This window comes from Oryctolagus cuniculus, chromosome 4 (assembly GCF_051225735.1).
Source record: "Oryctolagus cuniculus isolate XC-2025 breed Fujian yellow rabbit chromosome 4, ASM5122573v1, whole genome shotgun sequence".
NCBI classification, from domain to species: Eukaryota; Metazoa; Chordata; class Mammalia; order Lagomorpha; family Leporidae; genus Oryctolagus; species Oryctolagus cuniculus.
The window spans coordinates 7795989-7817367 of NC_142870.1; the positions used below are offsets into that span (position 1 = coordinate 7795989).

At 44.4% G+C, this 21379-nt stretch overlaps 1 protein-coding gene across 28 annotated transcripts in view; it reads right to left on the reverse strand.

Moving 5' to 3' along the window:
- Positions 1-21379, reverse strand: part of TTC3 (tetratricopeptide repeat domain 3) — a 127103-nt gene that overhangs the window by 17448 nt on the left and 88276 nt on the right. For all 28 annotated transcript variants that reach the window (XM_008274871.5, XM_051833619.3, XM_089331420.1 and 25 more), the window contains 7 exons: positions 17479-18541; positions 16567-16632; positions 12541-12690; positions 8692-8831; positions 5528-5596; positions 3204-3300; positions 1876-1976 (listed from right to left, as the gene is read on the reverse strand). In XM_008274871.5, the coding sequence (XP_008273093.4) occupies positions 1876-1976; positions 3204-3300; positions 5528-5596; positions 8692-8831; positions 12541-12690; positions 16567-16632; positions 17479-18541 (1686 nt within the window). The remainder of the gene's footprint in view (positions 1-1875; positions 1977-3203; positions 3301-5527; positions 5597-8691; positions 8832-12540; positions 12691-16566; positions 16633-17478; positions 18542-21379) is intronic.

Sequence of the window (21379 nt, forward strand, 5' to 3'; positions counted from 1 at the left end):
CAATGGCCGCCGTGGCCGGCGCGCTGCGGCTGGCACACCGCACTGATCTGAAGGCAGGAGCCAGGTGCTTCTCCTGGTCTTCCTTGGGGTGTAGGGCCCAAGCACTTGGGCCAACCTCCACTGCACTCCCGGGCCACAGAAGAGAGCTGGCCTGGAAGAGGGGCAACCAGGACAGAATCTGGTGCCCCGACCAGGACTAGAACCCGGTGTGCCGGCCCCGCAAGGCGGAGGATTAGCTTAGTGAGCCGCGGCACCGGCCTGAATCAGCATTATTAGTTTACCTTCATCAGGAAGGTTTCCTTGTGAAAAAAAATTAAATCTTGAAAATGAATACAAAATTATACATTAAAATTGTTTTCCCAAGACACTGCCACTCTCTGGTTCAACTCTGCAGGTCTGAAATTTGAATCAAAAAGCAAGCCCCAGAGGGCTGGGATGGTGCTGCAGCAGGGCTAAGCTGCCCCTTGAAACATCCGCATTCCATATCTGAGCACCAGTTTGAGAGCCTGCTGTTTGTTTAGGATCCAGCTCCCTGATCATGCGCCTGGGAAGGCAGAGGAAGATGGCCCAAGCACTTGCTCCCCTGCAATCCATGTAGGATACTAGGATGTATCTCTGGGTTCCTGGCTTCAGCCTGGACAAGCTCCGGCCTTTGTGGCCATTCAGGAGTAAACCAGCAGATGGAAGCTCTTTCTCTCTCTCTCTCTCTCTCTTTTTTTTTTTTTTAACAAAGCAATCGCTCAGGAGGGAAGTCTCTCTTTTTTAAAAATGATTTATTTATTTATTTGAAAGTCAAAGTTACACAGAGAGAGGAGAGGCAGAGAGAGAGAGAGAGAGAGAGAGGGAGGGAGGGAGGGAGGGAGGGAGGTGTCTTCCATTCGCTGGTTCACTCCCCAGATGGCTGCAATGGCCAGAGCTATGGTGATCGGAAGTCAGGAGCCAGGAGCTTCTTCCCAGTCTCCCACGCAGGTGCAGGGGACCAAGGACTTGGGCCATTTTCTGCTTTCCCAGGCCATAGCAGAGAGCTGGATGGGAAGTGGAGTAGCCGGGTCTCTAACCGGTGCCCATATGGATGCCAGCACTTCAGGCCAGGGTGTTAACCCGCTGCGCCACAGCACTGGCCCCAGCTCTTTCTCTCTCTCTCTCTTATCCACTCCTTCCCTCCCTTAAAAATAAACAAAATCAATCTTTTTTTTTTTTTCTTTTAAAGCAAGCACCAAGAACAATGGAAAACCAGGGATTGTGGAATGTGATAAAAAGTCCAGATGCAAAGTAACCTGAAGTGCAAAAACCTACAGAGAAGCACAAATGCTAGGCTTATGGAGACCTCCAGATTCCCAGGTAAGCTTTCTTCAAAAGTAAAACAGGCAAAGATTATGGAGGGCTGAAGAAACTTAATGTACATGAGCATCCCCCGCAGTGACATTCCCATGAAACAGTCACTGTGAAATTCACTGCAGGGTTGTGACTAATAATGTGCAGAAAGACTTGAACTGTAGGAATGCTTACACTGCAGAGCAGCCTGCATTAACAACAGTTTTAAGTCAACTCTGTCTCACTCTAGCAGTGTTTGATAAATCATGACATGCTTATATGTTGGACTACTATTCAACCTTTCAAAATTAGGTAGGACAACCCTATCAATATGAAATTTCAAATTTACTACTTAAGGGAAAAATACATCAATTTTCATTTCTTCTAGAACACGGAATTCAATTCAAAATATTAACTAGTTAGATTTCCATTTAGATTAATCATGGATAATTTTTACCATTTTTGTTATTAAAAATAAAATGGTCCTGATATTTAAAAGTTTTCCCAAAGGTCTCTAACTTGGCGTCCTAACTGGGAAGGACTCTGGTGAGCCGCAGCTACCTGCGTGCCTGCTCCAGCTTCTTCAGGCAGGCTTCTGCCCGGCTTCCCAGGGCCTGCAGCTTGTATACTTCACGCTCCTTCCAGTTCTCGAGCACGGAGACCTGCCAGCGGGTCAGGGGGCACATGAAGTATTTTACAAACAAAAGCCTGAAACCATTCCAAGGGCTACAACTTAGAATATTCAAGTCACCTCCCAGTTCCCCCGTAAATGAGATACAAGGACAGAATTCAATTATGTTGTAGGTTCATCTAGGTGAACACAAATGAAAAGTTTGGGATTTAAAAATAGAGTAACGAAATGACACTAAGTCATGCACCTCACTTCTGGCAGAGCTGAGGCTGCACAAGGCTGTGTGCTGAAGCCACGTGGGAACACAGGACGTGCGCCCGCAGTCCCGTCTTCGGTGAGCAGGGCTCCGCCCACAGCATAACGCGGAAGCTGCACGCACTCAGGTGGAAAGCCTCAGAGAGGCTGCTCTCAACAGGACATCCACAGTCTCCAGCACACTTCCCACACTCTGGCGTCCCCGGCTTCCCCAGGCCAGCTGCCCACTTTTCTAAGAATCACTACAGGAAATGCAGAACAGCTTCATTTTGATCCAGGGGGTTGTAGCCTCGACAGAGCTCCCCAGGCACAACAGTGGTAAATATGAATGAGCAAGCGCAGGAATTCAGATGCAGGGGTGGGGCCCACGAAGTACGCACATTTCAGTTCTTTTCTTTTTCCCTCCCTTAGAAGCAGTTGCACAATGTTTAGCTGAAAAGTCTAACGTCTGCAGGCTGCGTGAGCCTTTTCTTATCTTCCCCAGTATAATCACAGACACACGTATTAACACAGAATACTTGTTTCTCAGCTAGAAAAGTCACAGGCAACCACGTTTGAGGATGGCATTATTCTGACATTTGTCCCCGAGTCTGGCGAACAGTAAACTGGTACTGGTGCACACTGCTCTGGGGGAGGGCGGAGGCTGCTCTTCCTGAGGGGATTAGGCGTGCTAGGGTTGGCACTGCAGTTACCACTTGACTGAGCATGACGAAGCTCTTCAAGGTGCGTGGTATGGGAAATGATGCATAGTGTGAAAGAGAGAAACCAGGGTACGAGGCTTGGCTACAACACAAGCACATCTACGTACGGCACAAGCACAATGGTAAAAACGGGAAAGCCAGAGGCTGGGGAAACAGTGGTTATTTTAGGGAGACAGGATTCTGGGAGGTAACCTCACCCTCCACATACTTGACAATGTCCTTACACTTCATAGCTGAGGAAGGAAACCAAAAGCCAACACATGGCCCCGCGACCTCTGCCGGCCCCCAGCGCCATGGCTCACCTCTGCAGCCACGGCTCTTCGGCGGCTCTCCTCGTAACGCTCCTTCCCTGTCTTCACACACTCTTCCAGCTTCTTCCTCTCGTCTGTAAATGTATCACTGCAAACGTTAAAGGGAAAAAAGAGATTCTTGAAACAAATTACACCTGTGAGATTAGCAGTGGCTTCTGGCAGGTTAGCTCGGAAACCTACTCTAAGTACCTTCTTGCCTCCTACTTCACCCCCACACAGACCCATGCACACTTGGTGCTTTACAAATGACGTGAAACTCGAGTGAGCGCGTGGAGGGAATGCTGAGGACCAGGCCGCTGCTCTTGCAGGATGAAGTGGAGTGCAATCTGGCTTACGTCAGCAGACTTTATAAAGCACTCGTCAGCCTCTGAGCGAGAACTGCTGCTTCAAAGCAGGTTACAAGGGAATGATCCAAAGGGGAAAAGCGAGCTCCACAAAGTGTTCTTTTTCTTTCCTTTTTATTTTTTTTGACAGGCAGAGTCAGACAGTGAGAGAGAGAGAGACAGAGAGAAAGGTCTTCCTTTTTCCATTGGTTCACCCCCCAAGGGGCCGCTACAGCCAGCTTGTTGTGGCCAGCATGCTGCGCCGATCCGAAGCCAGGAGCCAGGTGCTTCCTCCTGGTCTCCCATGGGGTGCAGGTCCCAAGGACTTGGGCCATCCTCCACTGCACTCCCGGCCATAGCAGAGAGCTGGACTGGAAGAGGAGCAACGGGGACAGAATTCGGCACCCCGACCAGGACTAGAAACCCAGGGTGCTGGCGCCGCAGGCGGAGGATTAGCCTAGTGAGCCACGGCGCCGGCCCAACACAAAAGTGTTCTTAGCCAGACTTTTGGAACTGCTAAAAGGTGGAAACAAAACTAAATGACCAGGGCCGGTGCTATGGCTCAGCTTGTTAATGCCCTGGCCTGCAGTGCCAGCATTCTATATGGTGCTGGTTTGAGTCCCAGCTGCCCCTCTTCCAATCCAGCTCCCTGCTAATGCGCCTGGGCAAGCAGCAGAGGATGGCCCGAATTTGGGCCCCTGCACACCCGTGGGGGACCCAGAGGAAGCTTCAGATTGGCTCAGCTCTGGCTGTTGCAGTCATGTGGGGAGTGAACCAGTGGATGGAAGACCTCTCTCTCTGTCTCCACCTCTCTTTGCAACTCTGTCTTTCAAATAAAAAAAAAATGTTTACAAAAAACTAAATGATCAACAAAGGGATGGCTAAAAAAGGTTGGGGACCAAGATGAGAACGCAGATGTGGAAACAGGATGGGGTGATAAAGAAGCACAGGCGCTCACCACGGAAGGGACTCATGACCAGGATGGGAAAAGGTGTTATCCCTGTCAATAAAGGCTAAAAGGCAACTTTATTTAAGGTTCATATTAAAAATTCTTTTTTTTTTTTTTTTTTTTTTTTTTGACAGGCAGAGTGGACAGTGAGAGAGAGAGACAGAGAGAAAGGTCTTCCCTTGCCGTTGGTTCACCCTCCAATGGCCGCCGCAGCCGGCGCGCTGCGGCCGGCGCACCGCGCTGATCCGATGGCAGGAGCCAGGAGCCAGGTGCTTTTCCTGGTCTCCCATGGGGTGCAGGGCCCAAGCCGGCCTCGACCACCATCTAAAAGCACAATTCACAAACAAACAGGCCGGCGCCGCGGCTCACTAGGCTAATCCTCCGCCTAGCGGCACCAGCACACCGGGTTCTAGTCCCGGTCGGGGCGCTGGATTCTGTCCCGGTTGCCCCTCTTCCAGGCCAGCTCTCTGCTGTGGCCAGGGAGTGCAGCGGAGGATGGCCCAGGTGCTTGGGCCCTGCACCCACATGGGAGACCAGGAGAGGCACCTGGCTCCTGGCTTTGGATCAGCGCAGTGCTCCAGCCGCAGCGGCCATTGTGGGGTGAACCAATGGAAAAGGGAAGACCTTTCTCTCTGTCTCTCTCTCTCACTGTCCACTCTGCCTGTCAAAAAAAAAAAAAATTTTTCAAAAAAATTCTTTAGTGAGTCTCTAATCATAGAGCAACAACAGTAGTCAACTACCATCCTATGCTTGAGGTTAATATTTCACGTAACACAAAATGAAAGCTTTAAAACACATTTTTAGTTTCAAGTTATAATGCAAGAAAAAAATAATCAATAAATTCAGAACTTTCAACACTGACAATGGGAAATAAAAGCAAAATCCTTATTAAAACATTTAAAGAATGTATTTAAATATTAACTTAACAATGAAATAGAAATAAAGCAAACAGAAATGTAATTATCTCAAATAAATGGATGAGTAAAAACATAGCGGAATCTAGTGTGCTTGTGTAAGAAGGTATTAAAATAAATTTAATTTGCCTGATTTCAACAGATTGATCCACACGTAATTCACGTTCCTGTTCCATTCCATCATTTTTCTGGGTAGACCTAAAAGAGCATAATCCCCAAGTTTTAAGTAACTTTCAAATTAAAAAAAAAAAAAAAAAAAAACAAGACTCCACAGTAAATCCCATCTGTATCCACCCAGTGATTTCCTGATTTATGCTTGTCCATGTTTCATTTCTAGTACCTCTTAACAGGCCAAGAATTTAAGGTCATTGTCCTTTACACCTCGAGGACAGAGCACCTAGTTCTTACCACACCGAGTCCTGAGCTTACTGGTCAGTCACTCCCTCGTGTCTCAAGATATGTGGCACCACTGTCAGTAGAGCCACTGGTTCTCATTCAAGAGAAAATACATGTTGAAAACAGCCTTCCACTCTCTAGAACTTAAAAGTCAAACAGAAACACACAGAGACTGCTGCAGCCTTCAGAACCCTGTATGGATCTTGGGCAACGCCCCGCACCTCACGGTTCTGCCTTGACTCTCCTGCTAAGCTGACACACCTTCTATCATCTCTACGGAGCAGGACACCCGAGTACCCAGTACACGCCAGTTTAACTGCCACTGCACTTCTTTGTGAAGTGCTTCCTCTCTCCTTAAATACTCAATGTTGGGGGATACTTGTGTGGAATTCCTGCCTTTTCATGGCCACCTGCAATCTCTTTTGCTACGCCAATTGTGAGCTCTTTAAGTACTGGGCATTTTTTATTGGCTACTGAGTGATCAAAAGTGTAGCAACGTCAATTTATTTGTCATATCCCTGGTGCTTCTCTATTCTAAACATAAAAGTTTTAGGGGCTGGCGCTGTGCATAGTGGGCAAAGCCGCCGCCTCCTGCAGGGCCAGCATCCCATATAGGTGCTGGTTCGGCCCATATAGGCGTTGGTTTGTGTCCCGGCTGTTCTATTTCTGGTCCAGCTCTCTGCTATGGCCTGGGAAAGCAGAAGATGGCCCAAGTCCTTGGGCCCCTGCACCCACATGGGAAGATCCGGAGGAAGCTCCTGGCTTCAGACTGGCACAGCTCTGGCTGTTGCAGCCAACTGGGAAGTAAGCCAGCAGATGGAAGACCTCTCTCTCTGCCCCGCCTTCTCTCTCTGTGTAACTCTTTCAAGTAAATTAGTAAATCTTAAAAAAAAAAAAAGTTACTTTTAAAGAATTAATCTGGAATGCACAAAAAGTTTAGAGAAGTCTGTGACAAAGAAAGTAGAAAAAAAAAACTCAAAGAAAGTTTATTTTTCAGGAGAATTTTTTTTATTTTAAACTTGAGAGGCAGAGACACAGAGAGCCAGAGAGCACCCATCTGCTGGTTCACTGCCCAAGTGCTGCAACAGCAGGCGCTGTCCTGGACCAGAGGCAGAATTTCACTGCGGTCTCCCATGTGACATCAGGGATGCAAATAGTGAAGCCATCCAGCTCTGTCTCCCAGGAAGATGGAGGGAGAGCTGGAACTCAAACACAGGCACTCTGATACAGGATACAAGTATCCCCAGTGGCGATAATCACTAGGCCAAATGGCTAATTTTCATGCCAGTACAGAAAAAAACTATTCTTATCATTAGCAGCTCCATTTAGGCTTGCATGGTTTGCTAGTATGTCTGAACTGAACATGTAAAAAAAATATTAAAATAATTACTTCCACATTTTAAAAGTTGACTAAGACTGAAAATGCTCAAATATTAAGAGTTTTCAGATATTGCTGTCTCCATAAAGTGTTCAATGAAACTACGTGGAGCCTAACCACAATGACATGACGTAGGGAAGAAAAACTCCAAAGCCGTGTTTTCTACCTCCTCATTCTTCTAAGGACTGCCTGAACACCGCCCAAATGCACGGCTGGCCACAATCAACGAGAGTCACTTAATCATACGGCACAGAGCATGGAGAAAACATGAACACCCTTGAAGGTGAGCATGCAGCATGCATCCAGTGAACCGCACTCCCACACACGTGCCCGTCAGCCTTGTCTAGGCCTGCCACTTGCTCTAAGCAACAGAACGTAGCGGAAGCGATGCTGGGACAGTTCTAGCCCGACACTTCAGAAGGTCTGGCAGCTTCCACTTCTGCATCCTTGGGGGGTCCTTAGCCACCAAATAAGTCTGGCTATCACACTAGGGAACATATGGGAACATCATATGGATAAAAACCATAGGGAGAGGAAACAGGGACAGGGACTCTGGAAAAAAAAAAAAAAAAAGGACAGAAACAGGATGAACGACTTCAGCATCCTAGCTGGGCCCGGCCATAGCCAACTTCCCTACAAAATGCAGCCAAGAGCTGCAAGAAAATGGCCCAGCTGGATTCAGCCCAGATTGCAGGACCATGAGCAAATGAAACAACTACTAAGCCAAGTTACTGAGTCTGGATATGTTAGCCAGCATTAAGTCACACTTAGGGGTCAGTGTTGTGCTGCAGCAGGTTAAGCTGCCGCCTGCAATGCCATTATCCCACATGAGCGCTGGTTTGAGCCCTGGCTGCTCCACTTCCTATCCAGCTCCCTGTTTATGTGCCTGGGAAAGAAGTGGAAGATGGTTCAAGTACTTGAGCCCCTGCCATCCATGTAGGAGACCTAGACTGAGCTGTTGGTTCCTGGTTTTGACCTGGCCCAGCCCTGGCTGTTGTGACATTTGGAGAGTGAACCAGCAAATGGAAGATCTGTCTTTCTCTTTCTCTCTCTGTATCTCTGCCTTTTAAATAAAATAAATCTTAAAAGAAAACAAAGCAACCACCTGACAACTTGGCTCACGTGACAACAATGCCTGGGACTTGCATGCGTCACCCAGTCCTTCACAATACAAGGTCAAATTTCAATAAAGACTCAGGATGTACCAGCACAAAGTAATCAATCACCACAGAACTTGTGCTGGAAGGAACTGTGGGTCTAGACTAGCCTCTCCTTTTACCAATAAGGAAAAAGAGGACCCAAGGTAACACAGGAAGGGTGGAGTTCAAACTAGAAAGACACCAGTTCTTTGCTGACTTATCTAAAAACATGCTAGAAAACAAACCTTAGTTAACTACTAAGTGCATGGTTTTCTAAGTGAGATAAAAACACTGAAAACTATAAAGTTTGACTTAGCAGAGTTTGAAATTAAATATAAAAATACAAACTCCACAATATTAAAATGCTTATTGTTACTTACATCTCACTCGCATTGCAAACTTTTTTGATTTTCTTCTTCAGTGCTTTTAGTCTTTCTTGGATTTCTTTTTTCTCTTGTTGCCATTTTTTAATTTCTCTTTCCAAATCTTGAAGGAACCAATCTAATTCTGTCTTTGAGATCTAAAAACATTTTAGAAAATACATGAATAAGAGGCAAGATTTATTTTTGTGAAAAAAAGAAACCAACAGACTAGAGCCTTGCTGGTGTCATGGCTTCCTCAATGATTTGAGCTCAGTGGGCACACCCACCTGAGCCAGCGCTGTGGCCGTGTGCAGGATGGAGCCGCTTCCTGACCATTGAGAACACCTGGTTACAGGAAGGGACCCTGAAGAGCCACTTCAATGTGTCCACACGCATCCACACTTCACTGCCACCTATAGGATTCTCTTATCTAGAGGCAGCCTAAATATGGGCTTTATTTGGCAAGTCCAAATGCTTTTGTTTGTGTATAAAATATCGATGTGATGGCTCCAGCTGGAGAGCAGAAGCACTGAGGTTGAGATACCTGCCAGAGTGTCGGGCAGTGTGACAAGGGAGACGAAGTATTCTTTTGAGGCAACACAGGTTCTCTTTGCTCTGGAAGGTCAGGGTCCACACCACTGTCCCCAGCCTCTCTGTCAGCTTCCCTGGGCACTTAGATGTGTGAGACTTCCGAACCCACAACTTATCCAGAATTTATCTGACAGGAGGAAAAGTTTTGGGTCTGATTCATGCTTCCAATTGCCAGTCATTTGTAAGTAAGATATTCTCTATGTTAATATTTCTAATAGTTACTATAAATGAGAATGAGACTCAGGGAACCAGAGCACCTGTTAAAGAAACAACTAAAAGTGATAAGTTAAATATCCTCCAGTTTGAATAATTCCACTATTTTCAATGGCTGCTTCATGATTAATACTGATTTCCTATCCGTCTAGGAGTAAGCTTTCATTTTTCATCTCCTATCAGGTTCCTGTGTAGCTGACTTCCTGCTTATTCTGAGAACATGCCGAGGTCACTGAGGACAAGGGTTCAGCTGCAGAACTGTAGCGCCTTCCCCTAGAAGAGACCGGGCCCCTGAAGCCACTTTCCATGGACTCCATGGGAAACAACGGCCTCACAGCAATAGCAGTCCTTGACTCAGAGGCCACTTCTCCCTCTTCAGCCTCTAACAGACACCAAGTGTTTCAAAGAGCAGGGAGGCGAATCTGCCAAGACTTCTGAGTCCCTCCACAGGGGCGGGGCTGAGTTCAGTGGCTTTGAGCTGCCCAGGCCAACTGCTTTTGGGGGCAGAAGTTCAACAATAGTTTAGCACTCCCTTTCGCCTGGGCACCAATTCTGCTCACATCTTCCTTCTGCAGCTGAACTTGTCAACTCATTACTGTGACTGAGGTGACCGCCACACCTCCACTTCCTGCCCTCCATGTACTCTGCCTGGCTCAGCACTACGGCCACGACCCCGCGGCCCGTCCATCCTGCTTGTCTGCTCTGCGCCAGTGCTCTTCCCTCAGACCCAGCCCTTGGGCTGAGAGGTTGTGTGCAACCCCAGGTTATGCCGAGGCATGAGGACTCACTTTGCAAACGGACCTAAGAGAGTTCAGGTAACAAAAGGCACGAGTATTACAAAGATAGGAGCGCGTGTGTGCACACACAAACACCCCCTCTTGTATAGCTCAGCCAGTGAAAATACGACACGATTTCATCTGCTGTTGGTACTAACCACCTTTTAATAACACAGCAGCCTCATGATTAATAAAAAAGGGACCAGGTCTAAATCTCATCTGCTCTTGTGTAGATACCAAGCAAAGGGATTTATCCTAATAAGAAACAAGTACATACTTCACACAGGAATCTAGTAACCTAATAAGCCCCTCACTACCCTTTACAGAGGCAGACTGCCCGTGTTCTTGAGCACAGCCTGTCCAGGCGAGAAAGCGCAGGAGCAGGACCCGCTGCCAGAGCTGCTGCCCCGCCCCCCCCCCCCCCCCCGCCTCCTCTTCCCTGTGTGCTTCCTGCTCCACTACACAAGCAGCAGGGCCCTGAAGAACTGCTCCAGTACAGCACCCGGGCAGGGCACCCATCTATGAAGCCAGAGAGGCCCTGCCAGCCGGAAGCCACTTCACTCGCTGAATACCAATACCCATGTCCCCACATCTGCTCTGGCACTCCGAAGAGGCACACACGGCCATTTCCACATGGATTTAATCAAAACTGAATTTGCCCGAGGCAACACAGAGTTTATACAGACACTTTATTTTGGTAAGCCTCCCAAGTAGCTTATTCAAACTCGTGATCTGTGTGTCACTGAGCAAGGCAGACTTCTGGTTTTGCTCGCTGTTCTTCCCCAATTCCCAACCAGAGAACTGAGCAGAAAGGTCTTGTCTTCCACCCACTTCTCCTCATCTTCTCAATCTCCCCAGCCCCACCCAGAGTTCACAAAGGTCCTGGGGGATGCTGTGAAAATTCCCTTTGCAATCTGACCCTTTTCTTTGGTGTACTTAAATCTCAGTACGCGTGCTTCTTAATTAATGTTCCACTTGGCTAATTTTCTTCTGTATGTTACCCCAGCTATTGATCCAGACTTGTGGAACAAATTCTTCTTCTTCTTAAATGGATTAATCTCTCTCTGAACAGAATATAATAGTTTTAAAAACAAAGCACACTATGATCTCCTCACATCTAGAATTCTATTTTCCTTTCCAGATTGGCCTTGCCACTTGAGTGTCACTCCACTGCCAGCTACCTGTAACAGACGACCAATCTGAGCTCACAGAATTCAAGATCAGAAGATTTAAATGAGATTCTCTGGGTGAGCTTACAGTTTAGATATACCTAACCCCCCACTGTGTTATTCCTACACTGTCTTAGGAGGAAGATGATGATGATGTGGGTGAGCTTACAGTTCAGATATACCTACCCCACCCCCACCATGTTATTCCTACACTGTCTTAGGTGAAGAGGAAGATGATGGTGATAGCAGTGGCAGACAATACTTCCTGAGGCTTTATAATGTGAGTACTTTACAAGTGTGACTCCAACCCCAGGAACTGGGAGCAATTACTGCTCAGAATTTCCAGACAAGGAACTAAAACACAGCGAAGCTAAATAGCTTGTCGAAGATTAGAACCAGTCTGGCCCTGAACCCTGACATTTTGACTCCAGGGCTCACACTCAGAACCACTAATTCCTTCTTCTTTTTTTTTTTTTTTTTTTTTTTTTTTTTTTTTTTGACAGGCAGAGTGGACAGTGAGAGAGAGAGACAGAGAGAAAGGTCTTCCTTTGCTGTCGGTTCACCCTCCAATGGCCGGCGCACCGTGCTGATCCGATGGCAGGAGCCAGGTGCTTCTCCTGGTCTCCCATGGGGTGCAGGGCCCAAGCACTTGGGCCATCCTCCACTGCACTCCCTGGCCACAGCAGAGAGATGGCCTGGAAGAGGGGCAACCGGGACAGAATCCGACGCCCCAACCAGGACTAGAACCTGGTGTGCAGGTGCCGCAAGGCGGAGGATTAGCTTAGTGAGCCACAGTGCCGGCCACCACTAATTCCTAAAGTGCCTTGCAATACAAAAAACATTTAACTCAGAACTTAAGTCACTATACATGGAGTTTTTGTTAATGAAGAAGCTGAATTATGGATAAATGAAAACCCAGATTTACAGCCCTTTTTTAAAAAGAATTCATAGAGGCTATAAAATACTGCAAGAAATGCTGTCACTTAAATATATTATAGAGAAATTTGAAACAGGCAATTTTGAGAAAGAACCTTTTGTTTAGCCAATGATGTTCAGCACAGCTATGTTCTCCTAATTGCCACATGCAATTAAAGAGAGATTGCAAATGGCAGGATTACCTTGTTTTCTTCTAAATTCCTTTTCAACTTTTCTTCCAGGTCCCTGGTCTCTTCTGAGCCCTTGAGTTTTATCTGCTCATAATTTTCATATGCTTCCTTAAGCTGCTCTTGTAATCCTTGGTACTCCTTTTCAATCCGTGAAATATCCCCCTAAAAGTAAATTATAAAATTGCGTATTAAAGTAGTTCAAAATGCCTATTTACTCTCTTATTCTGAACTATCTCTTTAAACAAGAAAAGAACAAGGAAATACAGGTGAAAATGTACAAGAGGAATACCACAGTAATTCAGGAATTAAAAATCCCTAAACACGGTTTAGTAAAGCCATATTTTAAAAAGTAATATTCATATTACTGGAATACATACTGAAACTCTTCAATCTTCATTGTAACTAGTTCTTGATACTTATTTGTTTTAGGAAAGTTTAGTATTAGATCAATGGTTTGATCTCAATGTCATTCTCCACAATAAACATCAAGAACTTTTTATTAAAACAAGTTTTTTTTATTAAAAATAGTTACTACATATATTTCAGATATGAACAGAATATATTGACTTTGTCCCTACTTTTAAGTCTTCCTCTGTAAGGATTCTGAAAACCTTTCACACTGCTAGGACAGTCCACAATCACATGCCTGAGTCCGAGGAGTCGGATGCTGAAAATGAAGCTGTCAGTCTTTTGTTTACTAACTAGGAAAGATGTCCATCTGCATTACATGAGGACTGCAAATTTCAAATACAACATACTCAGTGTGAGTCTATCTTCTTAAAAGTATTGCCTAAATCTGTAGAAGTAAAATAGACACTTTGAGAAGCAACGACTTGAACAGTCCCTGTCTTGACTGTTGAGGAACAGTTATTTTTTTTTTCTTTCATACTATTTGTTGAACTCTTTACTTAACGTATAGTTAATCATGTGTATTAAGTTAATTGAAAAAGAAGACCTAAATGGAAGATCTCAGTGAGTGAGATCCCAGTGGAAAGAACGGGGCCATCAAAGAAGGAGGTACCTTTCTCTGAAGGGAGGAGAGAACTTCCACTTTGACTATGACCCTGTCGGAATAAGATCGAAGTCGGCAAACTCAAAAGGCTTCCATAGCCTTGGCAACTCATATGACTAGAGCCTAGGGAGATTACTGACGCCATAAACAATAGTGTCAAATTGTTAAGTCAACAACAGGAGTCACTGTGTACTTACTCCTCATGTGGGATCCGTCCTTAATGTGTTGTCCAATGTGAAGTAATGCTATAACTAGTACTGAAACAGTATTTTACACTTTGTGTTTCTGTGTGGGTGCAAACTGATGAAATCTTTACTTAATATATACTGAATTGATCTTCTGTATATAAAGATAATTGAAAATGAATCTTGATGTGAATGGAATGGGAGAGGGAGCGGGAGATGGGAGGGGTGTGAGTGGGAGGGAAATTATGGGGGGGGAAGCCATTGTAATCCATTAACTGTACTTTGAAAATTTATATTTACTAAATAAAAAAAAAGAAAATAGATCTTAATAAAAAATAAGAGGGGGAATAAGAGAGGGAGGAGGAAGGGGGTGGGAGTGTGGGTGGGAAGGCAGGCATGGTGGAAAGAATCACCATGTTCCTAAAGTTGTAATTCTGAAGTGCATGAAGTTTACAGTAAAAGCTGTATAGTCCTGCATACATTCCTATGGACTTACTTCTAAGGGTACAGTTTAAAAATCTGCCTTAGGACCCCAAGTCCCCTTAATTAAGCTGGGTAGTAAAAATCAGCATTTTAAGTATTAAAGTGATCATATGGATAGGATTAAGTATTAAAGTAATCACATAGATAGGATTAAGTGACCTGTAATAATAACGGATAGAATTAAAAAGGAGTGAATGCTCCAACAAGGGAAGCAGTCCACACAGCAGACTCATAGCATGACAATCGCTTTAAATAGCACTCTGACCTCAGAATCAGCCCTTAAGGCATTCTGGTCTGGCTGAAAAGCCAGGACACAATGGTAAAAAATGTCCTACATGAAGCACCTTTGTGGGTGAGACCCCAGTGAAAAGAAATGGTCACCAAATTTCCCTTTTCAAGGGGGCACTTTTATAGAGGGGCCATTTTTTTATATTAAATCTTTGATCTGCCTGGATTTTATTTGGGTGGAAGCAATTAAGTAGGGATCCAAATTAATTTTTTTCTAGATGGCAACCCATTTCTCCTAACACCAAGTGTTTATTTTTTTAATTCATTTTTTAAACTATTTTTTTAAAGATTTATTTATTTGAAAGGCAGATTTACAGAGAGGCAGAGACAGAGAAAGAGGTCTTACAGCCACTGGGTCACTTCCCAAATGGCCACAACGACTGGAGCTGTGTCAATCTGAAGCCAGGAACCAGAAGCTTCTTCCAGGTCTCCTACATGGGTGCAGGGGCCCAAGGACTTGGGCCATCTTCTACTGCTTTCCCAGGCCACAGCAGAGAGCTGGATTGGAAGTGGAGCATCTGGGACTCAAATTGGCACCCGTATGGGATGCCAGCACTGCAGGCAGTGGCTTTTCCCGCTACGCCACAGCGCAGGCCCCAGCACCAAGTGTTTAATCAACATGTTGCTCACTGATAGTTTAGCAACTTCACTATACCTTAAATTTCTGTATTCTATTCCATAAGACTTTTATTCTAATGGTCTATTTATGTGCTATCTAGCTTCATAATTCTCTTACAGTTCCTTTCCCCTGACCATTCCTGAGGCTCATTTTCCACAAAAAGTGGTATCAGTTTGTCTAGTTCCAAGTAAATCCTGTGCGGTAGGCAGCTTCCAAGTCAGCTGCCAAGGTCCTGGCCTCTTGGTATTCATGCCCTTATACAGGGTCTCTTTCTGCACAACCAGCTTGAGGAGCTGCTCTGTGATCAAGGCAAACAGGAGTGAAGTGGAGCTTCCTAAAGTAGGGCCTAACAGCCACTGGGCTCCGTGTCAGCATGTGCTCGAGCCATCCCAGAGGCAGAACCTCCAGCCCAGGTTTTCCTGGAGGTGACTAAGTCCTCACCAACACCTTTACTGTTACTTGAATAATATCTCCAGAACCACTCAGCTAAAGTGGCTCCTAAATTCCTGACCTGGAAGAACAATGAGATAACACATGCTTCTCTTTGGTTTAAGCCATAGATTTTGAGCTAGTCTGTTGTATATATATCACTGTAAACTGGGATTGTGTTAAATTTAAAAAAGCTTGAGGGGAACCAATCAGTCTCTTTATTATAATGGGTCTTCCTATGTGTCTCTGAAAGCATTTCAGTTTTCTTTACATAGACAAGTATTTTATCTTTTAGTTGCTATTGAAAATGGAATATTTTCTTCTGACACACTTTCTAACAGCCTGTTGTTAGTACATGAGAAGCTATTTATTTTGTATCCAGTCATCATTCTGAGTTCTCTTACTTTGGTCCAAGTTTTCAGTTGGTCATTTTAGATTTTTCAGGAAATACAATCTTAGTCTCTGTAAATAATGGTAATTCTATCTCCTGTTTTCTACATTATTTATTTAATTTTGTCAGTTAGTATCTCTAGGATAATATATTAGTGGTGACGTTTTACCTTTAAGCAAGATGGCTTTTGGCTTAAGAGAAAGATACTAGTATGTTGAGAGATACTAATTCTCATTTTATTATCAGCATTTGTTTAAAAAATGGGGGGAGGTTAATTTTACCCAGCACCTTTTCAGTACCTTTACAGCTGATCAAATAATTATTCTCTCACAATGCATCAATAAAGTAAATTATATTAATGGAATTTCTAATTGGATCACTTAAAGTGGTGAAAGTCTTTATAATATCTTTCTGTATTATTCACATGAATACTTCATTTATAAATCAATATATCATCGTTTCACCAATTAAAACAATAAAGCCATCATATTTTATAATAAATATGCTATAAGAAAACTTACTTTCCTTTAGATCAACTTAGCTGAGTCTAAGATAGTTCTGACTCATCATTCCCATCTAGAATAATTAATGAAAATTAAACTTTTAAAGAGGTTAATACAATTTGACTCACTTGTGGTGTCTTAAGAGGATCTTCCGGCTCAGTGTTGACTTCTTGGTGCATTATGGTTGAAGACACCTATGGGGCAAAACAATCCCTTCATTTCAATTTGCCTCAGTTGCTTTTGTACATAAACTCACCGTGTAATAACATTTTAAAACATGTTCACAATTTTTCAAGTTTTGTTTCCAATTTAGACTATGTCCTATGTTTTCAATAAATATTTATTATTAGTAAGGAGATACTTTCAGAATTAGTGTAACTGAAAATGATTTTGGTTCATCACTTGTAACACTTGAAACATTTTGTTTAACTTAGCAGTGGGGCAACCCAAGCATTTAAATCAATTCACACCCTAGAAAGGCAACTGGAGAGGAACCTGGGTTTACTCTCAGGCCTGCTGGGAAGGACTCCTCCATGGACTCCCCTCTGGTTTCCCTCCGTGAGGACACTTCTTTTGCCTCCCTCATTCCTCCCCTGGTTTGGCAGGAGAAGCTGGAGACTCTTCTTCCTTTCTTTTCTCTGAGGAGCCATCATCATGTTCCCCCACCCTCCCAGCCCCCGACCTGCAGTAAATCCCACAGTCTCCTGTTCTGGTCTTGCTGTAACTGGCAGGCAAGCTTGAGTGATGTGGGCTTGACCGTTATTAGCATCTGTACTTTTCTATAAAGAAACAGCCACACCCTCCAACTGTGACTTTATTAATTATTAAAATGTTTCAGCTGACTCCACTGGCTCTCAGTTGCTACAGAATTTGGGTATTATTTACTGGACTGAAAACTTCTTTCTGACAAATGTGCCTGTTATGTTTCAAAAAGTGTTCTTAGACTTAAAGTATTTTCCAACAAAGGCCTCAGTAACCATCAGAATCATTTTTAGGGATTTTAACTTTGCTACAGTGTAAGACTTCTGTTTAAGTCTTACCTGTGTGGCAGCCATCTGCGTCTGTGGGGCATCTGTTACTGCACCGATACTTTCTGGATTTACTTCACACTTCTTAGGACTCCCAGCGTGCCCGGCATTTCTGTTAGACTCGCTCGGGGACAGATCAGCACCATCTGTGCTGCACTGCGACTTCACGGGTATTCCCAAAGGCTGTTCACGGACTCGTGTTTGGAGGGCCATCTGGTCCCCAGAGGCTTGCTCAGTATTCAGAGGATGACCCTCAAAACACATAGCAGCATTTTTATCTGCTGTATCACTGGCAACAAAAGATGGCACCACGGGTATTGATCTTTGCAGCTGATATTCAGAGGAAATACTGGCCAAAGGTGTGTAGATGGCAGTGTACTGGGTCAAGCTTGGTAACACATTGATGTATGCTGGCGGTGTCTGGGTGATGTCAAATCCCTGCAAGGGAAGATAGGTACAGTATCCTGTGACCAAATGGGACTGTGTCCAGTAGGTTGCTTTCACATCTTCAGGAACTGGTTTGGGACAATGTGAGGAGGCTCGCTTGTGACTTGTATCCTCAGAGACAGGTTTGGGAGAACTAGAGGAAGACCCCTTAGGGTTCCCGTCTTCAGGAACTGGCCGGGAAGAATGCTCAGAGACCAACTTGGGCTTCGCATCTTCACAGCCTGGTTTGGGAGAATCAGCAGATCTGGGCCTGGGCTTCACACGCTCAGGAGCTGGGGCTGAAGGGAAGTCAGACACTGTTTTGGACTTCACATCTGGTTTAAATTCTCTAGCAGCTGGATTCAGTGGTAGTTTAACTCGCAAATATTCTCCTGTTTTTGAAATTTCTTCCACTTTTGCTTTAATGTTTTTCTTCTTTCTTTTTTTCTTGAGTCGTAATGCAACTTTCTTCAATGCAATACAGTTGTCAATTACAACAAAACGAGGACATCCCAGCAGAAAAGATTTTAAACCTCCTGCTTTTTCTAGTATCTGTCGAGTTTCTTCTGGGAAAAATTCATATTCTTCAGAGAACATCTTGTTGCTCATGTCTAAGGGACCATGTTCCTCCAACAACTGAGAGAAGTAGCTTGGAGAAAATGTACATTTACATGAGTTACTGTAAGAACACATTTGCACATATTTGGGGGGAAAAAGCTTATTTTCCAAAGCAAAACATCATTTCACTTGTAACAGTCTCACTGCCCCCACCCCCTACATGAACATGAGGTTCATGCAGCCTATGATACAGTACGTACAATTTTGTCTAGCCCTTAGAAAATAATTCTTGAGAATCTTTTTTGGGAAAAAGCAAAAAGGGATTAAGAAGTTATTTTATAAATTTCAATTGTATAATTATATAATCTATTATAAAAGTAATGAACAAGAAAGAATATTTACTGAGGACAAATAGCCAGAATGTCAAACGACAGGGTGGGTCATCTGGCATAGTGTTTGGGACACACAGTTGGGATGCCTGTATCCCATAGCAGAGTGCCTAGGTTCTGGTCCCAGCTCTGCTTCAGATTCCAACTTCCTACTCATGCTTACCCTGGGAGGCAATGGTGGGCTCAAGTAATTGGGTCCCTGCTACCCATGTGGGAGACCTGAATTGGCTCCCCACTCCTGGCTTTGGTCTGGCCCATCCTTGGCCCTTGCGCACTTGGGGAATGAAGTGCTCTGTCCCTCTGCTGCCCAAGTAAATAAATTTTAAAACAATAATTTTAAAAAATCTCAAATTAGTAGAGGAAATAAGATCTCAAAAAATCCTATTGAGTGTGGATATAGTAAATACAGTCAAATCTTTCATTTGGGAATGTGCAATGACTTGGAGGGACCAACATCAACCATACGTGATCAATAAACCAATGTTGTTCAAGACCCAGATCCACAGGGATGGGCCGAGTCCCTTTGACTGCTCTTCTGTGCTGGCTTTGTATGTTCCGATTCTAGGTCTATTTTCTTTTCTCATTCTTGTATCAGGCTCAGATCGGCCTCTCCTTCCAATGAATTCTGTATTCACCCTAAAACAATCGTATGACTAGCATGGAAGTCACATCAGACACCACTAAGAAGGCATTTTCAAAAACAAAAATATGTAAAGGAACTTTTTAAGTAATTAATGCAAACAAGCACAACACATATTTAGAAGGGAAGTTAAAAACAATGCTTTTTTGAAGCAAAAGAAAATCACTTTTTGTGCAATTAAAAATGATTAACTTCTCTTAAAAGCAACTGACACTCTGTTACAAAGACCAAATGCCACTTTCCTCAGTCAGCACTGCTGCTCTGCTCTAAACACTAAAAGTCACCCCAAATCTGTTCTCAGGTGTTTTATAATATTTTCTTCTTAGGAGTATTTCCCAATATTCCTAAATATTTCCTCTCTATATACATGCTGCTGTGCAAACTAAGGTTCAATATGTCTTTGCTCTAGGGTTCCCATCCAACTTCCTTTTATAAACGTCTAAAAGCAAAAGGGGAAGAGGGAAGGTGAGACAAAGAGAAACCAATCACTGTCGTCGCAGGAACGACCAATCCTGTAGAGGATCTGACTGGCTGGCAGTAATAATATCAGCCCGCACCATCTGCCCAAAGTGTTTCCAGTCACTGTCCAGCAGCCATTACACTGCAGTAAAATAACTGATGAACGGTGTACGTGGTTTACTAAAGCTTTTCTACCCGGACTAAGAAAATGAAATCTGAAGTGTTGAACCAAGAACAGAGCCCACGTGAAGGGAAGCTGCTCCCAGTGACCAAAGAGCAACCACAGACAGGGAAGGAAGGCGAGACAAATGAGGGCAAACGACTGTGAGGTCCAGGGACGGCCCCCACATTGCGCTCCTGGAGAATCTGCAATCCACCATCAGGTGGGAGCTTCCTCGTGACTGACGCTCTCTCTCCTTCGTTCTATTTCTAATACATTTTTTTAAAAAGGAAAAAAAACCAGAGGCAAAGAACTGAGTGTGTTGTATGTGACAGCAGTAAAATTTGCTGTAAGAAAACAAATTCACCAGGGGTACTAAGATTTGTTGCGTAGACATGCACATGTTTCTATGTGTATATATAACATTTCTATAATTTGATGTGATCATTAATGTTCTAAATAGCCAAAGATGGCCATTTTGAAGACCAGTGCCCGTTGCTGCCAGTCCAGGGCACAGACGGGAAAGGTAATTTAAAAAGTAATCCTGGGTCAGTGTGTAGCCTAACAAGATGGTGGCTAGGATGCCTGCAACCCACATCCAAATACCTGGATTCACTATCAGGTTCCTGATTCCAGTTTCCTATTAATGCAGACCCCGAGAGGCAGCAGTGATGGCCAAATAATACGCTTTCTGCCTCCCATGGGGAGACTTGTGGTTGAGTTCTTGGCTCCCATCTTTAGTTTGGCCAAACCCAGCCCTGGCCACTGAAGACATTTGGGGACTCAAAAAGAGGATATGAGGGTGTGCTCGCTCACTCTTTATTTCTCTCACTTTGCCTCTCAAATACATAAAAATTTAAAGAACAAGGAAAGTACTTCCACAGTACTATTCTGGGCAAAATCAGTTTCGTACATGCTCATGGTTCTTATTATTTTAGCATTTATTTTTTAAAAAGATGTATTTATTTGGAAGGCAGAATTACAGGAAGAGAAGAAACAGAGAGCCGGTGCCATGGCTCACTAGGCTAATCCTCCGCCTTGCGGTGCCAGCACACCGGGTTCTAGTCCCGGTTGGGGCGCTGGATTCTGTCCTGGTTGCCCCTCTTCCAGGCCAGCTCTCTGCTGTGGCCAGGGAGTGCAGTGGAGGATGGCCCAAGTGCTTGGGCCCTGCACCCCATGGGAGACCAGGAGAAGCACCTGGCTCCTGCCATCGGATCAGCGCGGTGCGCTGGCCGCAGCGTGCCAGCCGTGGCAGCCACTGGAGGGTGAACCAACAGCAAA